General features: G+C 40.5%; 1 protein-coding gene across 1 annotated transcript in view; it reads right to left on the bottom strand.

The window, feature by feature from the left end:
- The window catches only part of Bsg (immunoglobulin domain-containing protein Bsg), a 130,712-nt gene that overhangs the window by 58,401 nt on the left and 53,450 nt on the right, over nucleotides 1–18,861 (bottom strand). Inside the window, exons 2-3 of the mRNA XM_065223075.1 lie at nucleotides 2,860–3,069; nucleotides 749–1,909 (exon numbers count right to left, since the gene is read on the bottom strand). Of these exons, the coding sequence (XP_065079147.1) occupies nucleotides 749–1,909; nucleotides 2,860–3,069 (1,371 nt within the window). The remainder of the gene's footprint in view (nucleotides 1–748; nucleotides 1,910–2,859; nucleotides 3,070–18,861) is intronic.

Here is an 18,861-nt window from a genome sequence, read left to right as displayed (position 1 = left end):
TTCTTGAGGAAATAAATACATTTTCAGTGTAAATTCGTTCAAAACTGAGAAGCAATGTACGGGTTGTGCTTATTATAGACGGAAATTAGATCAATAACCCTGCATATTCCATTTAAGATATTCAACACGATGACTGTTCAGTTCAGTAAATACTGTCTACCAGGTCGAACGATTATTAATTGACCATGCTCACAAATTGCTTTCTTTCTTGGAAATATTTTTAGGTTCCTACTCCGTCGTTTATGTTTCAGAATATTTTGATCAAGTTCAAGCACCTAGTCTAGAATAATAGAGAAAACAAAAACATTCACACATATAATGACGACTAGTGCTGGAGAAGACTAAAAATGTTTATCAAAAATATGAAGCTAAATGTAGCAGCAAAAATTTGTCAAAGCTCATTTTGATGTTTCAAATTTGCTTCTGCTTCTGCTCTACCTACTATTGCCGATGAGTTGATGAGTTCGTGGTGTAGGTAACTGATGATGTTTGAGAAAATATGGCTGTATATCAAGAATCAAATATCGAATACAAGCGATAATTAAAAAAAAACAGTAATTCGATTACAGTTTCAACAGTTCTTACTATTGATATTGAACTACAAAAATAGAATAAGAAAACAAAAATCGAATTGAACGTAACTGCGTTTGCGTGTACGCATTTTGATTGAGCTCTAGCTAGCTAGTACAGTAATAAGTATACATAGGGTATTAACGGAACCAAAGAATGTCTTTTGAACGATCCTCACCCGCGAGTGTCGCGTGCTGCTGTTGTTGCTCGTGCTCGCCGCGATGATGATGGTGGTGGTGTCCGTGAGATTGTTCCACTACGCTTTGTTTGATGGTGGTCGTTGTCGCTGCAGTGGTAGTGGTGGTCGTGGTCGTAGTACTAGTGGTAGCGGTAGTAGTCGGTACAACCATAAGAGCCGTGGTTGAGCTAGCCATGGTAGGGATCAAGGTCTCTTCGTTGCGAATGCGGTCTAGCTTTCGATTGGAATGGTGATGGAGTGAGTCTTCGGCACTGTCGACCCGAATAACGCCATTTATTTCGCTTTTATTCATAATCAATTTATCGATGCTGTCCTCGATCGAACCATGGTTGCTTTCAATAACAATGGACGCTTCTTCGTCGGGACTGGAGTCGACATCTTCGACGCCGTCGTCGTCGTCGTCGTCCGCCCCTCGAACGTTATCATTGTTTGTGATTGACTCTTCATCTGCGCTGGGATTCAATGGAATGGTTACACCGGAAGCAGGGTATCCATCTTCATCGAGGATAACAATGGCCTTGTCGGCATTGTGCTTGCTATCGGCAATATCATCGTTATCTCTACCGACTCCCGTTGTATCTGGGTATTCATCTTCTTTCATATCCTTATTAAGCTGGCCTCCAAGAAGCAGGCTGCCTTCGTCATACCTTTCGTCCTTGGTTGCAGATGGATCTTGATTTTTATTCATAAATCGCACCGCATCTGCCTTGAAAGCATGCGGGACCTTTTGTTTGTCGTCGGATTTCGCAGATTTATCGCTCGATGAATGATGATGATGTGATTGCTGCTGGTGGTGATGGTGCTGGGAATGTTGTTTTTCCGAGTCAAGTGGAATGGGATGGGCATTGAGGGAAACAAGCGTGCCGGACGTTGTCAGCTGGTGATGGGACTCTGTGATTGCGGTAATCAGTGTTGGTTTAATCGTGGTCAGCAGCAGAGCCGAATCACTGCCCCGTTGACTGGAGGTTCGTTCGTGACTGCTACCACTAGCTCCACCGCCACTGCTTCCGACTGCAGTATCGTTCCGATAGATGTACAGCATGTGATAGTTGGGGTACAGCGAGTTGCACTGGTAGCGGCCTTCGTGCTTCGGTAGGGCACGTTGTACGCTAATCTCGGCTTCGATTTTGTTCCGGACGCCTTCGGATAGAAAGGGGATATAATCGCATCAGTATCACGCAATGGCCAAAATGTTCGAACGTGCACCTATTATGCATGAAAGCGTCTATGGGTGGGTTTGTGATGCTATGTGACACTGAACCATTGACATTTTCTGAGTGGAATTTGTGAATTCGAGCACATCCCGCGTTTCCAGTGATCCAATTCTCTTAGGTTCCATCTTTGTTCTGTTGCCAATCGGTCAATGGTTCTCTCGAGTGACATAGCACGCAAAAAAACGGAAACGGATGATGGTTCAACTACTGCATAAAAGCGTGTTCTACTTGCTCAGATGGCGGCCGTTGCTGCGGTCGCCAGAATTCGATTAGAATTCAATTGTGTCTACTTTGATGCTGCTGATGCCGCAGGGTATGAGCCAAGCGAAATAAAAAAATAAATAAACAGAAAGCAAATAACTTCGTGGGATCAACTAAACACTAGCTTTCGTGGGAGGATAAGGGGTGGGCGTTGCTGAAAACGAGAAAATGTTACGCAGTCGTAAAATCGCACTGGCGTAACATTCGCACCTGTTGTCTGCGTTTTCACCATCCGATGGATTTTTCGTTGGGATTTGTTGCGTAGTGGGGAAAAGCACTCATCATCTGTCATTGTGCACCTTTTTCACTGATGCATAAATTTGTCCCATTGTGATTTTGTGTTAAAATCTAAATAATACTGGTGAAGTATCTTTTCGCCATTTCCAATGTTGCTGCTGCTGCTGCTGCGTTGTGGGTCAACCCAAAAATGGACATAATCATAATAATCAAGCAAGCGTTTCTACAGGAATGAACCATCCGGCATGGCCGCTATATGGCACTATGTAATTCTTTCGGCATGAACAGTGAATGTTGTTGGATATTTCTTTCCTTGCGTTTCTACAAAACTGTGACAAGCGATAAGTATTCTCCCCATCTCGCTCGCGACTCTTTTACCTGCGATTCCTGTCTCGCCTTCGATGTACGAGTGTTCGTCCTTGCCGTGACGAATTTGGCTGTGCTTCCGGATCGGTTCGCCATCTTTGTGCCACTCGATCGGATCGGCGATCGAGATGATGCACGAGATCGAAAACGGCTGCCCGACCTCGACCTGGGAGTCACCGTAGTAGATCACTTGATAGAGATTGTTTACGTCGCGCTTACGACCTGTTTGATGTTCCCGAATTCGAGCGACAGAATATGTGGGTGTGGGTGTGTGGGTGTTTAAATGCGAATGTGGGAGGGAGGAAAACAAATCGATTAGTTTCCAATTGATTGGTTATAGTGTGCGGTTCAAAAGCAAATATGACTCATAGTTGTGCGCAAAAGTTGCCGGTTCTTCTGGCCCCAGCAGCGCTCCACTGAATGTCATCGATTGTAGTTGTTGTCGATGACGCCGAATACCAAAGGAATTCAACCCCGTTGACGTCACGCAAACGACGTTTGCATGACTTTTTTCTTCTTCTTAGAAAACAATCAACCTCCTCGACGATATGAGTGTATGAGCTATGATTAATGAGCAAGCGTAGCGTAGTGTGTGAAATGAGTCACGAATTATAAAAAAAAAAAAATCCAGCGAAAACCGGTGCCTTCCGTTGTTAGGTTAGGTAGCACCTAATTTCAATTCTAATTTACTTCGATTATTTCGACGCCGATGTGATGGATGGAAACTACAGTCAGCCCGCATAATTAATCCCAATCGATTGTATACAATCGGAAGCGAACATGAAAATGTTGCGGGTGTGAGTTGTGTTCGAAGCAAGCCGAAAAGTTCCCGCTTAAGCGTAATTATGTTGAGAGTTGTTTGAAAGTCGTGGGTTTGTCTGTTGGAGGTGGGGTGGCGAGTGATAGGAATTCCACGATTCGTTAGGCATTTGTGTTTGTTTTAGTGAAGCGTATGAATGTGATATACGTTTAATTTGTCGATGTTCAATGGATTGGTAATGTTTCAGTGAATTTTGGGATAGGATTTTTGAATGAGAATTTTGATTACATGTGGAAATACTAATAACTGAAATGAAAACAAATATTCTTATAAACCTGGATTATGTTTTGGAAGCGAATTGGCTACAACCGTGCTATGTTGACAGCAGGGAAATGAGGTTCAAAAATGTTTTTTTTGTGGGTCTCACTGATTAAAATCAGGATGGTCAGGGCTAAGTTTCTATAATGGAGACATTTTTCGCCAATAATCATTTATCAGGCAAAATTTCTTTGAATTGTTCATATACTAAAATCTGTCTTCTGTAATTAATAGAAATAGGCAAAACAATTATTTTCAATGAAAGGTTCTAAGTAATTCAGTTCACTGAAAAGAACTGGATCTTTGGAACAGTTCTTCCGTTCTTACAGAAAACAGATTTTTTCCGGCAGTTTAAGGTGGTTGTTTGGAGTTTCTATCTGAAATGGATGTCAAATTCTATGGAATTACATGATGTCAGTGCCTTGTCATATTAGTGTATCCGCGGCATCTGTGTCACATGCTCACTTTATTGAGTACTTCATTTTCACCCTATAACTACGTTCAATTGAGTGATGGAAAGTTGTCGTCTTGGACAAAGTTCTTAAAATAACTTTATCTACAAGATGTTAATCAAAAAAGTTAATTTTTATATGTCTTTAAAAATTAAGTGAAAATTTTCACCTGATAGAAAAAGTACTCAACCAATGAAGAAACGTAGGCTGTTCGTGTGATCGAAACTGACGTTTGTTTTTTCGGTAGAGTTTATTTTTAATCTATAATCGGTTGCTGATCTGGCCAAAACCAGGCCCGAGATACAATTTCTAGTTCTAGGTCCCTATTATTTGCCGCTGAGAAGCTGTTCCGAAGCCAAGTAGAACCTCCACGAGGCGTCCCATCATTAGTTCCATCATTCGTTGAGTCGCTTGCCAATGCACATCAAAAATCGACTACATACATCCGAACAAATGTTTATCTCAAATCGACGGAAGACATTCCGCGCAATTACCATAAACCGGACTAGTTCATGTTGAACTTCGTCAAGCTGCATGACTTCTACATCAACACATGTCAAGCAGCCTTCAGGTTCGTTCCATTTTGTAAATTTTTATCTTTTCAAACCAATAAAGTTGGGAGATCACCTTTTTGTGGTGCGTTACTGGTATAAGATCTACCACCGAACCCCTAGAACAAAACTCGGGTAGTGACCACCGCCGTTATGCATTTCTATATTGTATATTTCAAATCAAAAATATTGTTTATGTTCATAGATATCACATAATCCTTTTCCCTTTGTCCTTCTCCTTTTCCTTTCCATCTTCTCTTTTCAGAAAGCGAGTAATGGCGCTATAGCCATAAATTATAAAAGGCTAGGACAAGAGTTAGTGCTCATGCCCCAACCGTTAGAAGAAAATCGAGCATCACTTAACCTTTCTAGCTTTGATGCTTCCAACGACCAACCAATCATATAATTACCGAAATCGGAACGTACGGTACGAGATGTCCACGTTTCATCCATTTATTGGATTCTGAAGCATCGTGTTTAAATCTTCGATTTAAACAGGCCCGATGTTTTCTGAATCATCTAGCCCCTTAAATGCTGCACAGTAGGCCTGGCCGTTTTGATATGTGTGTGATATGTGAAACATATATCAAATAGACAAGAAAAATTATGTAGGTAAACTGGAACTGGCTGTGTTGGTGTTAGATTAGATTAGAAATGGCCATGTCCCATTTTTTTTTTTAAAAGATGTCGTCCCACTGTGCGAAAATCTCATGTAATGTTTATGGCCACAACAATAAACAAATGCAGTTAAAGGAGCGTAATGTCAGTTCATGCACTGTATTAATGATAATTTTGTCCTTTTTGGCAAGTAATTTCCGACACGATTGAAGTGCATCCACTTATTAAAATTAATTTTTTGCTGTGTACTTTCGCGTCCCTGCAAAGACATAGCACTAATTCTAAGATCAGGGCAGGATTGAGATCCTGCATTGATCTTAATTCTCCCACAAACTGGAAACGAAATTAAAATAAATAAATATAAAGCCGAAGAACTCTACCTATCAGAATCACTAAACCATCGTCCATGATTCACATCGAAGCCGCTCCATCATTCATTCGACCGCAATTTAATTATCGAATCAATCAATTGCAACTGACCCGACTCCCGCAGTGGCATCCTAATCTCCCATCCTACAGATGTGGATCATTACTAGTGACGTTCTCATTCGGGTGTGAGCGTGACCTACAATTTTGATCCCCGTCTGATACACGCACTCCGAACGGGTGCCAATTTCCAATTGCAGAGTTGCCTCCGTACAGCAGGACCTCTCTGATGTGGTTGATTATTCACACATCCTCGCTCGAACGGCGGTGATGGGTTAGCAAGCCACTTGCATTGGATTAGAGCTTGTTTACCCCGCTCCACGAGCTCAAAAGTCGATAAACATTGCAGGTAAACAGTGCATTATTCATCACCTTCGGAACTCGAAGCGTACGGGGCCAAATTGTGCGGTTTTCGGGACGTCAAACCTGTTGTTGTTATTTTGACAATATGATTTGCAGTTCCCATTGGTGGTAAAGGGTGATACGGTCAAAATTTGGTCAAGGGAAAACGCGTGTAAATCGGTGAAATCGTTTATTTAAAAAATCAAATTAAATTTCTTTTTCAAGTTGAATTAATATAAAATTCCGGAAAAATATTCAGTTAGGCTTTCGCTTTTCCAAATCCGAATTGCCGGGCCTTACGCTTGACCCCTGCCATCAGATTTTGTACAGCCACCTTGTCCACCTTCTTCGCCGCAGAAAGCCAGTTTGCCTTGAACTGCTGCTCGCCCTTAGCAGTGTTTTTGGTCTTCTTTAGGTTCCGCTTGACAATAGCCCAGTATTTCTCAATTGGGCGGAGCTCTGGCGTGTTGGGAGGGTTCTTGTCCTTGGGAACCACCTGCACGTTGTTGGCGGCGTACCACTCCATGGCCTTTTTACCGTAATGGCAGGATGCCAAATCCGGCCAAAACAGTACGGAACAACCGTGTTTCTTCAGGAAAGACAGCAGACGTTTATTCAAACACTCTTTCACGTAAATTTCTTGGTTGACAGTCCCGGAAGCTATGAAAATGCTGCTTTTCAAGCCACAGGTACAGATGGCTTGCCAAACCAGATATTTCTTTGCGAACTTTGACAGTTTCATGTGCTTGAAAACATCTGCTACCTTTCCCCTTCCTTTTGCCGTATAAAACTCCTGTCCCGGAAGCTGTTTGTAGTCGGCTTTGACGTAGGTTTCGTCGTCCATTACCACGCAGTCAAACTTCGTCAGCATCGTCGTGTACAGCCTCCGGGATCGCGCGTTGGCCGTCGTATTTTGTTTATCATCCCGATTTGGAGTCACTACCTTCTTGTAAGTCGATAGTCCGGCTCGTTTTTTGGCTCGATGCACGGTTGTAGACGATACACCCAGCTTATTTGCGGCATCTCGGAGAGAGAGGTTAGGGTTTCGCTTGAAACTACCGGCAACTCTCTTTGTCGTCTCAGCGGCTTCCGGTTTTCGATTTCCCCTCGATCCAGACTTCCTGGCTGTCGACAAACGTTCCCCAAACACTTTAATTACATTTGTAACGGTTGATTTGGCAACTTTTAGCGATTTTGCCAACTTTGCGTGCGAGTAGCTCGGATTTTCGCGATGCGCGAGCAAAATTTTGATACGCTGCTCTTCTTGCTTGGACGGCATTTTGACAACTGAAGAGTGAATTCCAAAATCAAAATAGGAGCAACATTCTACACACACACACCTTCAAAATGAGGGGTGTTCAGGTTTTTTAAATGCAAAATTGAAAGAAATACGTCAAGTTGATATTGACCAAATTTTGACCGTATCACCCTTTAATTGACCATAACTTGTACCAAGATAAACCGAAACGCTCCATACTTACATAACTTTCCATCGAGCTGCTGATGCCGGCTCTCGAAAGTTTATTTCAGTTTCAAGTGCATTAAGCCAGAGGAGCGGGAGTACATAAATTTTACTTTCTAGGTAATTCAGGCCAATTTCGTTCTGCCACTTCTGGGAGGCCATCTGTTTTCCGCCCCCTGAAACACGCAAAACGGCTTAATTAACTCGTGTCCAGCAGCAGGTCGAAGGCGGTGAAGGTGCTGCTTCTATCGAGCGGCCGCTCTTGCTATCGATCGCTTTCGATTAACTGACTGAACGACAGCTGACGTCGTCGGGTTTTAAAATTTCCGCCAACCTGTGCTTGTTCGTTTGTTTGTTTGTTTGTTTGTTTGTTTGTTCGCAATCTTTGCCACTTTTACCGGGTGATGCTGTTTCAAGCTGACTTTCCCGACAGCAATTTCGAGATTGAATCGGATCCCGCATCCTCTTGGAAGATGTTTTTTAGGATAGGCTAATCGAGATTTGCTTTCTCAATCAATTTCCAATATCCCGACCGACCCAGAATGGTGTTTTCAATATTTAGGTGGTTTTTTCTGCTGCCAAGAGCGCACATGGATAATGGGTAATTTAGGCTTCTTGCGCTAAAAATAACTGACAAGTCGCATTGAGCGTTGTTATTTTTAGCTTCCCGACTGTCGACTCTGTCACCGGTTTGGTTGTGTTCCATTTTCCAGCACATAGCGAATCTGTTCCTCGTCGCTCTTCGCTCTCTAGCCAAGCAGCCAATTATAAATTCGTCAGCAGGGGTCTTGTTTATCATTTTGCTCCATGTGGCATATTCCGACTGGGTATTTAGAAACATCCATTTATGGGTTAGCGGTTCTGGATAATTCCGCTTTATGAATGAAGTATTTCTGCTTCCAAATGGAGCTTGATAAATAATTTACATTTATATTATTCATAAATGAGCATCGGAAATATTTCAATATTCTGCACACATTTGCGTTTGATTCTGGAAACACAAATCTCAAATTCTTCAGATATTCCTTCAAGTGCTAATCAGTTCGAGTAATCAAATTTCCAAAGCTATAGAAGCTCGCCAGAAGAGGAGTTCTTAACTTCTTGCCTCCCCCTAGTCATGTAGCTTGACGTGGAGATAAATAGCTTATTGTCTTTTTCGTCTCTGGAGACGCATCCCGAACTTGGTGTAGGATGACACGGCAGTAAAACAATGCTTTGCTACTGCATCGCTCAACTTTAGCCTCATGGAACGGTCGCTCAGCTTTCTTTTGAACACTGCTAAACAGAGCTGTTCCACGCCAAATTCCGAATCGAAAAATCTCAACCTTCTCGGATTTATTATTTTGTTATAAAATGTCTTTATTATCTGAGTATTATATAAATACGAAAATTACAACTGTATCATGTAGGCTTGCTTCCACTCACTTGCTATAAAAATGATCTTCTGAATTTTGAAATCCTTAGATGTTTTAATGATATTTTGTCCTTGTTAGATGCAAGAAGAGGTTGAAAGGCAAGTGTGTGACACATAAAACCTATCAAATTCGCTTTCAGATAGTCGCAACCGACGCCAGGGAGGCAGCTCCCACATCTGGACCCTACCTATCGACCCATTAATTCATGACCTGGGGACCAACGGCTTTACTTCCCTTTCTAAGGAAGGCGTGATCAGAGATGTTATGCCTCAGAACATCCCGGCGGCGCCGACTGGGATTGAACCCAGGCCTGCTGGGATGAGAGGTAATGACGCTTACCAAACCTATCAAATTTGCTTTCATATAGTCGCAATCAGCGATTTTACGACTCGCGAGCGCTCACTTTGAATGAACGCTCACGATTCATAAAATTGCTGATTGTAACACTCTGGAGGCAAAATTGACAGGTTATATGTGTCAAACACTTGCCTTTCAACGAAGACAACAAATCAAGAAGACTGGCAACTCTTCCATTTTCTCATACGAATGCTATGAGACAGGTATAATCGCGTCATCTACCGCTCAAAGGTACATGCTTCGAACGAATTTGATAGTAAAGATTACATCCTCAGACGAATGGTTTGTGTATTTGCTCATTTTTCTATGCGTTGCTTCCACCTTCACTCAAGCGCAGCGCTACTGTATCTGTCGCTTGGATTCTAGCAAAGTTGCCAATCTTCTTGATTTGTTGTCTTCGCTTTCAACCTCTTCTTGTACCTAATAAGGACAAAATATCATTATAACATCTAATGATTTCAAAATTCATAAAATCATTTTTTTTATAACAAGCGAGTAGAGGCAACCCTGGTATCATGTATTATATATATACACAAATAGTAATAATTACGACTGAAAATCTTATCATTGGTTATTTAGTTAACCAATGTTAAGATATGTTTTAAAATTGATAGTGAATGCTCTTCTGTTATTCCATCTATAATCCCTTATAATATTTTTGAAAATAATATGAAATTGTATTTTTTCAATTAATAACGTTATACGCCATCACCTCAACTACTATAAATAATGCTGCTTTCTTTTTATGATTTTTTTGGACAATCAGTTTTAATCCACCCTTGCTATAATCAGGATATAGCTGATTCCTATTAACTCTAAATAATGTGAATTCCAGAGAAAATAGACTGATTTTTTTCTTTATTGCAGCTTAATGAGAATTGTTAGGTGTCAGCACATGAGAAACATATCAGTGCTTTGATAATTAAAACGTGTTTAGAATTGTATTCCTTTCTAATAAATTGAGTTTTCTTGTACTATATATCTGACAAGCAACGGTAATCAAAATTGCATTTTATCATATCTATCCATTTGTCTTTAACTATTATTCCTAATATCTTTATTTGTTGTTGCTCTTGGATCATTTGTGGGCCCATCTTGCTGTTGTTGAATCTAATGTAACCCAATTTTATAAAAGTTTATAAATATTGCAGCTTGTAATGCAAACTCTTTTATGACAGCCATTACAAGATCGAATTGATTGTCACTCCTAACGATCAACGTTAAATCATCTGCGTAAACCATTATTTTTTTTATCAAATTACCTTCAATCATTAACCCTAACGTACTATCGTGAAGTTGTCGGATGAGAGGTTCCACATAGAGCGAAAACAAAAGCATCGAACGTGGGCAACCCTGCCGGACGGAATAATCGATTTTTATGGAAGGAGTGAGAAACCCACTTACCATAACCTTTGATGATGCATCGGCATTCAGTCTCCAGATCAATGTTGTAAACTGCGTCGCAATTTCGAATTTCTCCAGCGTTTCCCAAAGTCGTCCACTAGCGCGATCTTTACCTGTTTGCTGCGTCCTAGCTATGACCGTTCTTATCTTATACAGGTTTTGCACACAAGTACAGAACAGAAAGGGAACCTCAAATTCAAAATTGTGTTTGTTCTCTCTAACCCCCACTGGCCGGCAGTATTATTATGGAAAAACTCTCTCTACAATGTCGGATTTATGGTCATTGTAGACAGCTTTAGTCCGGGAGTTAGAAGGTGATAACTCTATCGCAGATCTCTTCAGAATGTCTGGAGAGTCACGCCCATTCCGAGGTTACTTTCACTTACAATAAGCCCCGCATGTATGCATCACCATTATCAAATGGATAAAGGTATTACATGCACAATTCCATGTCGAAAATATTCTTTTCAAACCTGGCATGTATTTAGTTTATGTTCTCAACATGTTAATTTGATTCTCCAATCCATGGGTTCCACAATTTTGATTTTCTCTAAGCTTTGCATCTCATTGCCTTTGCCATGATCATCTGGGAGAAGGTTTGCGTCTAGTGCTTTCTCCAGGAACAGTTCGCGGCCACCAACTGCCTCCCGTCCGGTCTTGGGCGTATCCAGCGAGGCATCTTTCATATTGCTCGCAATCTTCGACACCGGTAAGAGACCAGCAGCCGAGCACTTTTGCAAGCGGAAAACTTGCTGATTCACGGCAACGTCGGCCACCGAACCACCACCTAAACTCGCGATGGACACATTATCAACACGTTCCCGGGCTAATTCACCAACCGGACCGATTCTATTGAGAACTAGACGCCGAAAATAGTAGTATCCGAACTCCTAGGGCTCCCGGGAGGCAATGAAAATCGACACCAAACAATGGAACCGAATCTGTGTTGTATATTTTGGTGGTTAAATTCAAGGTCAACCGAGCCACTCAAGGCAAACACAGACAAAACACGATATATCACTAAATGATAACTTTACGAACACTTGAAACTAAATTTCAGCACACAAATGAACAAATTTAAAGCCAAAATGTGTTTAATTCGCTTGCGAAAAATACGCGACCTACTGCGATCAGGGAACTTCAAATTCAAAATTGAAGAAATTTTCCATTCGAGAACACTAGCGCACCTGGCTCAGTGTTCACTCGGCGGTCGACAAAAGCAGGCCACTCACGATGTGTGCTACGCGATCGTCTGTTTACTCGGCAGCAACCATTGTGTGGTCCTCCTCATTGTTCTTCATCAGCAGCTCTTTCGGTCGATGCGTCGTCGACTTTGGAAAGCAACCGTTTCGTGATGAGTGTGTGAGTGCTGACCACATTTTGCGTCCATTGCTGCAATGGACGCGCTCTGACCCTCGTTGGCTTACAACAACTTGCCATACAATGAAACTACTGGAAGCGGCTCCAGTTCTGATGGAGGAGGCTTTTTGGATAGCGGAAGATAAAGTGTTTATTGTGTTGTACCTTTTGACTATAGCTTTAAGATGTATTGTATAGTGACCAAGAATCCTCGGCTCTGTTAAGTTAATTAGGTTGAGCCTTATCAAATAAATTAATAAACAAAAAAAAAGCGCACCTGGCGGTAGAAGACAAGCTTTTGCCTGTAGGTAACATAGGCAGCATGCATTGATGGTGTTAGTGCCCATATATTTCAATAGAAAGCCGTTGTGAAACGCATCGCTTGCTGAATAGACAATGTTGCCACTTTTTGCTTAGTTGATTCCTTTGCAGTTCCCTTCTGTTCTGTGATACAAGATTTCCCTTCTAGCCCTGCAGTTTGATCTTCCCCTACTAGTGAATCCATGCAAGCCTTGAGGCAGCTTGCACATATTTTAGCGAGAATCTTATAGTCTGAATTCAGCAGACTGATCGGTCTATAGTTCTGCAAGTCATTTCGATCCCCAGACTTCGGAATCAAAATGATTATTCCCTTTGCAAAGTTTTCTTGCATAGGGAATGGATGGAGCCATCAAAAAATCCATTGAAGAGACGCAACAGATCTTGATTCAGTGAATCAAAGTGTTTCTCGTAAAATTCATAAGTTAGACCGTCAGGCTCTGGTGATTTCTTTGTTGCATTTTGAATGGTTACGCGGAGCTCTTCTTCTTATATTGGTGACAATTGATTGATGCCAAGATCTCGAGGTAACTATTTGTGAACGTGTCGAAGCGCATCGTAATCTACATGCTGGTTTTGCAGCTTCCGGAACTGTTTTTCAAATTGATCATGTACTAAATACTTTACACTTAGACCATCTGGTGAATGCAGACTCATGACTGGTGTGTTGGGTTCGCGTTTTATTCGAAACTTGATATATGTTCAATTTTTCGCTTTCAAGCATAGTCGACGGTTGCACTTTTCCAAGGAAACTGGATAGACGTTGCTCTTCGATATTAACGATAGCAGACTTGACCACGCTCATCCTGTCCTGCACGTTCAATCCTTTTGCTTGCTGCTCCAGCAATTTGTTTAGCCACAAGAGATTGTAAATATATTGAAAGGAAAATAATGTGGATGGTTAAAAGTTCTGTAATCTTGTCGAGCTTTGGCCTGTATTTCGTGCCCATTTCCAGCTTAACCAAATTCTAACGGCCCACCATCTCTCCCATGGGAAACGTTTTCCATTTCGTTTCTCTCCCCATTGCAGTGCATTGCCCAATTGTGTCGAATCACTGTGCACCTCCTCCGCAGGTTAGCCGCTCCCGCGAAGCGGCGGAGGTGAAATATTTGGAAAACCAGATGAAAAGTCTAATGTTTATAAATAAGTTTTATTATCATTTCGCGCTGTTTGAATACCGCTTGCCAGTAAATTTCTCCTGTCAAATCACACCGGCGATGGAGGTGGTCGCGCTGGCATACGCTTGCTTCTTTTAACTAGCTCTGTGTATTCGTCTAGGTATAACGGTCTGGTGAGTGGGTGGATTCTAGTCCCGAGTCTCGTATGTAGGTACATCTGGGACGTGATTAACACCGACAAAATTCATCTGATACAGAAAGATAGCAGCTCCTGACCCTCTTCCCTAATAAAAAATAACCATAAACGAACGATAACCCAAATCATTGAACTATTCCACAAATGGTTTGGATGATACCCAGAACACGTCGTTAAGCAAATTAACCATACAATTTTTATTAGGGTTGGCTTGTCGATTCTATGATGATCGATAAGGCACCTCATGAGGAAGGGAGATAAATAGGGTACAGCAGATAGAAACGACACGCTTGTGTCACGTTTATAAATAACACCATTAGAAAGGTGGTTGATTTCTGGGGTGGTCCGAAGGCGCTGCAAATAGCGAGTAATTTCACCGAACCACCCTAGTGTGACAGACCGGTCCTCCATTCAACTCCTCAGGGCAACCATTCTAAGCGGTCACCAGGCGGAAAGCTATGTCGAATGGTGGGTGGACGGCAACGGTAGGTGGTAATAGATGCGTTCGATGTTTAGCATTTTTCGCCTGTCACATGACAGGTGGATCTTTCGAGGAAAACAACCATCTCAAAAAAGAAGATAACACATGAATGACGACAAACAGCAGGTGACTGCCGTCGAGTCGGCGGACCATTCTGGCAAAGGAGAACGACCGGGTCAGCGCGAGCCAGACGGGTGCATGACTTTAATGTGATTCACGAGAGCAGCAGGAAGTACTTACGAACCACTAGTTCGAACGGAACTCGGCAGACTCTCACGGCTCACGAGGCGGACGGTATAAATAAAACAATCCAGTATATGGGACCAACAGCATACGATATTTTGGTGTTGATTCCCACAGTAGCAGATTTTCCTGTGGCGTTCCCTATTGTTACATCACACAAATGATGGTTGGACTCTCACTTGGGTTTTCCACTGGTTGTGAATGGGTGTATAGGTGCGAGGTGTAGTTAGATGTGGGAGAAAGAGTGTGTTGCCTGCGCTTGCGTTTACTGGGGCTCTCACTCGATGCTGCTGGTGCAAGAAAAGCGTGATGGACAGAAATCCGGAGCATGACATAGTTACGGGAAAGTACGGAGAGAATAATGACGTCACTGGTGTACACACAACAGCCTGGCCTGGCAGCCGGGAGCGTGTGAAGAATGGTTTTCCGGTTTTCACTGTTGGGGCTGACGGTCACAACACCATCAATTTTAATTTAAAGTTGCTTTTACGTATTCTTAATGCTTTAGTTCTTTAGCTGAATGCTGGGACAGTTTCTATTTGTTATTGGATTTGAGAATCTGGGAATCTTTTCTAAATTAATAACTGTGGAAGTGGTTCAAATATAAAAATATGTTTAAAGCAGCCACAAACTCGTGTAAGAGCGTCAAAGCCAGGAAAAACAGGATGAACACCACAAAAACTACAATTGTTAATGCTTGTTAACCTTTAATTATAACCCACGTTAAACTGTGCTCAGTGTGGCGACTGAATTTCAATTTTAAAATTCCAGACTTTTTTTTCGGTTTTTTTGGTCAAAAGTTTGAAAATTTCCTGGTTTTATAAATCTTGTTTGGGAATCCCAACATAATTTTAAAATTTGATATATTATTCACAAGATTTTAAATCAACGCTAGTCCAATACTTAAGCTTTTCACCACAGTTATTAAATCCCATTAAATGTTGATGCTTCTGCATTCAAATTATTCTAAGTATGTATGTATGTATGTATGTATGTATGTATGTACTCATTGTTGCAAGGCACAGCCATTAGACAGTGGATCATCCTCCAAGTATAACTTGATCAAGTACGATACCTGGTTGTATTCAATTTACCATTGTAAGAAGGGCCAAAAACGGAGGGGCGGACCCGTAAGCAGATACACTTACGTGCAATCCGCGGGATCAGGAGAATCGCCTTCCAATGATAAAATCCTACAACCCGATGTAGAACAAGCCATGATACGAGGGAACGTCCCAATGAGTGGGGAGAAGAGCCCACCGTCAATTCACGAAATGTTAATGACAGGGAGTTGGCAATTCCACTCTCTCCATCCAAATCGCTTCAATCCGGTGCCCTGGTAGTCCCATCCCTCCCCTTTGCATTTAATGTGTGTATATATATATTTATATCGGCATTACCCGTTAGATTTTGTCAACACAATTTTGACTTCTTAGCTTTTCAAAATCTTTAATAAATGCAAATCTTATCATCTGACCTATTCCGCGAGTCGTGCGAATCTCCACCACTAATGAGTCAACAAAAGTCACGCACTAGTGGGGTGACTCTCCATGCAATCAAATGAAGAGTCACCTCACACGAGGCGACCACCGTCACCCTACTAGCGACAGAGAGCCATACTACTCGCAGAACAGGCCTTCTGCATTCAAATTATTCTAAGACCTTTAAAATGTACTTCATGCAAACCAATTTTGATGTTATAAATATTAGGCATTTTGCATCAAAGGAGACCACTACGCCAAATATAAACCCCCAAGATTGCCCTTGCTCAGGTCAGTTGAAATAAAATTTGATCATTTTGCACGTAATATAGTGCTGAATTTTACAATACAATGTCATACAGGGTGGCCAGTGAATTTTCATTTTAAAATTTGCGGTTTTTTCCCGGTTTTTCCGGTTCAAATCTCAAAATATTCTCGGTTTCGATATTTAGTAAAAAATAATGATTGCAATATAACGTTATTTTCGAGGTAGGGTAGAGAGCTATTTCGGCCTAATTGCCCATTTTGGGCCTATCGAGCAGAAAACATCAAATAAAATCATGATTTCGGCGTTAACAAGTCAATTATGCGTCTTGTACGATACTTCCGTTCAAAATCTACCGAACGAAGTCAATAAGAACGTGTGGTATGAATGTTTGCACCCATTATTTAAAAAAAACAAATCATTGACCGAATCAATTTTTATCTTCATCCAATAGACCGAAGTGAATTTGGCATTTCAATAGCGTTTCAATGCGTTAGGCCGAGTTTAGAATCCGTAGGCCGAGTTTGGGGTCAAGAAGCAGTGTTAGATTTTAAACAATATCTCAATAATGTGTTACTCTTTATCAAATCTTACGATACGAACGGAAAGTTAAATAAATTTGGAATGCATCTGCAGTGAGAACAGGACGGGTTGTGCTTAGTAGACCCAAATCGGTTCAAATCTCAAAATATTCCTAGTTTTTAATATTTAGAAAAATAATGATTGCAATATCACGTTATTTTTAAGGTACTTAGAATCAATTTGAACAACTTTTTTTAGACTCGAGTCCTCTCTTATGATTGTAAAGCGCTAGTATATACAAAGTAGCAGAGTCATGGATTTTTTAAGGTCACATAGCCGAGCGCTATCGGGTTGAATGGTTCATTATACCGAATTTGAGAGAGAGAGATTATATTAAGAAATTGTCTTAAAAATCTCCTATCAAGAGCAACATTTGTTTTAAATTTTAATTTCTATGATTCTGAGGCTTTGACATGTGCTTAGTCTTAGAATATGCCATTTATTTACCATTTATTTTTAGATAGACATATGGAAATCTATCCTAGATTTAGAACAAAAGAAAAACATGATTTTTTTACCAACAAGTGAAACTGACAAAAATTGTCAAAATGAGGGATTTTGAAAACTTTTAGGATTCCAGATTTGGAAAAAAAATACAGTCGCTGGACAATTGTGTGCTCTTGGACAAATGTTCAGGGTTCTAATAAGAATTTTTAATAGAATTTATAAAATTCAAAATTCTGAGAAGAACTTGAAAAAAAAATTCAACCGAGCTCTGACAAGAATTCTAAATTAATTCTAGGATGAAGTCTCGAAGAATTACAAGGGAGTTGAGCTTCAAGGAGAATTCCTATGTGATTCTGAAGAGAATTGTATGCGGATTGTGTGGATAATATCAGGTGAATTTTAAGGAGAATTTAAAAGAAATATAAACAGAATTTAAACAGCTTTCTGATAAAAATTTCAAGGAGTTCTGATCCAAGTAACATTTAAAGTTTTATGAAGTAATACAAAGCTACTATAAAACAACATTCATAAAATCCTGGTCAAGGCTTCTTTGCCATTGATGAATCCACCAAAACCTCTTTTCGACTAGAATCTGTCTAGTTGGCCCATCCTGGAGAATGTTCTGAAGGGTATATTTTCGAAGGTATTCAAGATTGATTTACTACAAAAAGGTTGTATGACGAACGTTTTAAGAACCATTTGAAACCCGTATTTAAGCTACAATAAAAGCTATATGGCAACAATAAAAACCCTTTTAAAGCCATTTACCCTAGCCGCTTGCTGAATTCACAAGAAACATAATCAATCAAGATAGAAAAGTATTCATAAATCCCATAAGATCTTAACAAAATAATTGAAGGATAATCTGATCATATAAAAATTCTATTCAATTTCCAATATTATTAAAATTGTTCTCATGAAGTGGTCTAGTTTTAGGTGCCATATTAAATCTTATGTAAAATGTGCTTGACAACCTCAAAAAAAAAAAAAAAAAAAAACAAGTCCGCCCTCGGAAAACGTCGATTTTGCTTAATATTTTTAATTAAGAAAAAAGAAGTTATTCTTTAGATTACTCATTAAGCTCAGCCTAGATATTTTTTATGATTATCGTCTTTCAAATATCTGCTCATTGCTGAATTGACCAAAATAAAGTTGGTTGTCATTGGTCATTTGTGAAAAAGTTGTTTTGCTTTAATGAAATCCCTAACAAATCCATAAGGTTTTAAAATAGCTTTTATGAAGAAAACTTCCTAACTGAATTATATTTATCTAAAGCCATTTTGCTTGATCCGAACCCGTTCAAATTTATAGCAGCATTGATGGAGGCAAAGTTGCCTGCAAAAAGTTAAACGTCAAAGTTTGTTTATCTTTCGATAGTTGCGTTGTTCGGTCATTGCAACGAGGTTTTACTCTAGCGT

This window comes from Ochlerotatus camptorhynchus, unplaced genomic scaffold (assembly GCF_037179485.1).
Source record: "Ochlerotatus camptorhynchus isolate MF236.1 unplaced genomic scaffold, CSIRO-AGI_Acam_v1.1 ptg000015l, whole genome shotgun sequence".
NCBI classification, from domain to species: domain Eukaryota; kingdom Metazoa; phylum Arthropoda; class Insecta; order Diptera; family Culicidae; genus Ochlerotatus; species Ochlerotatus camptorhynchus.
Note: the sequence above shows the minus strand (reverse complement) of the source record. Positions and strands in the feature narration are given on the sequence as shown.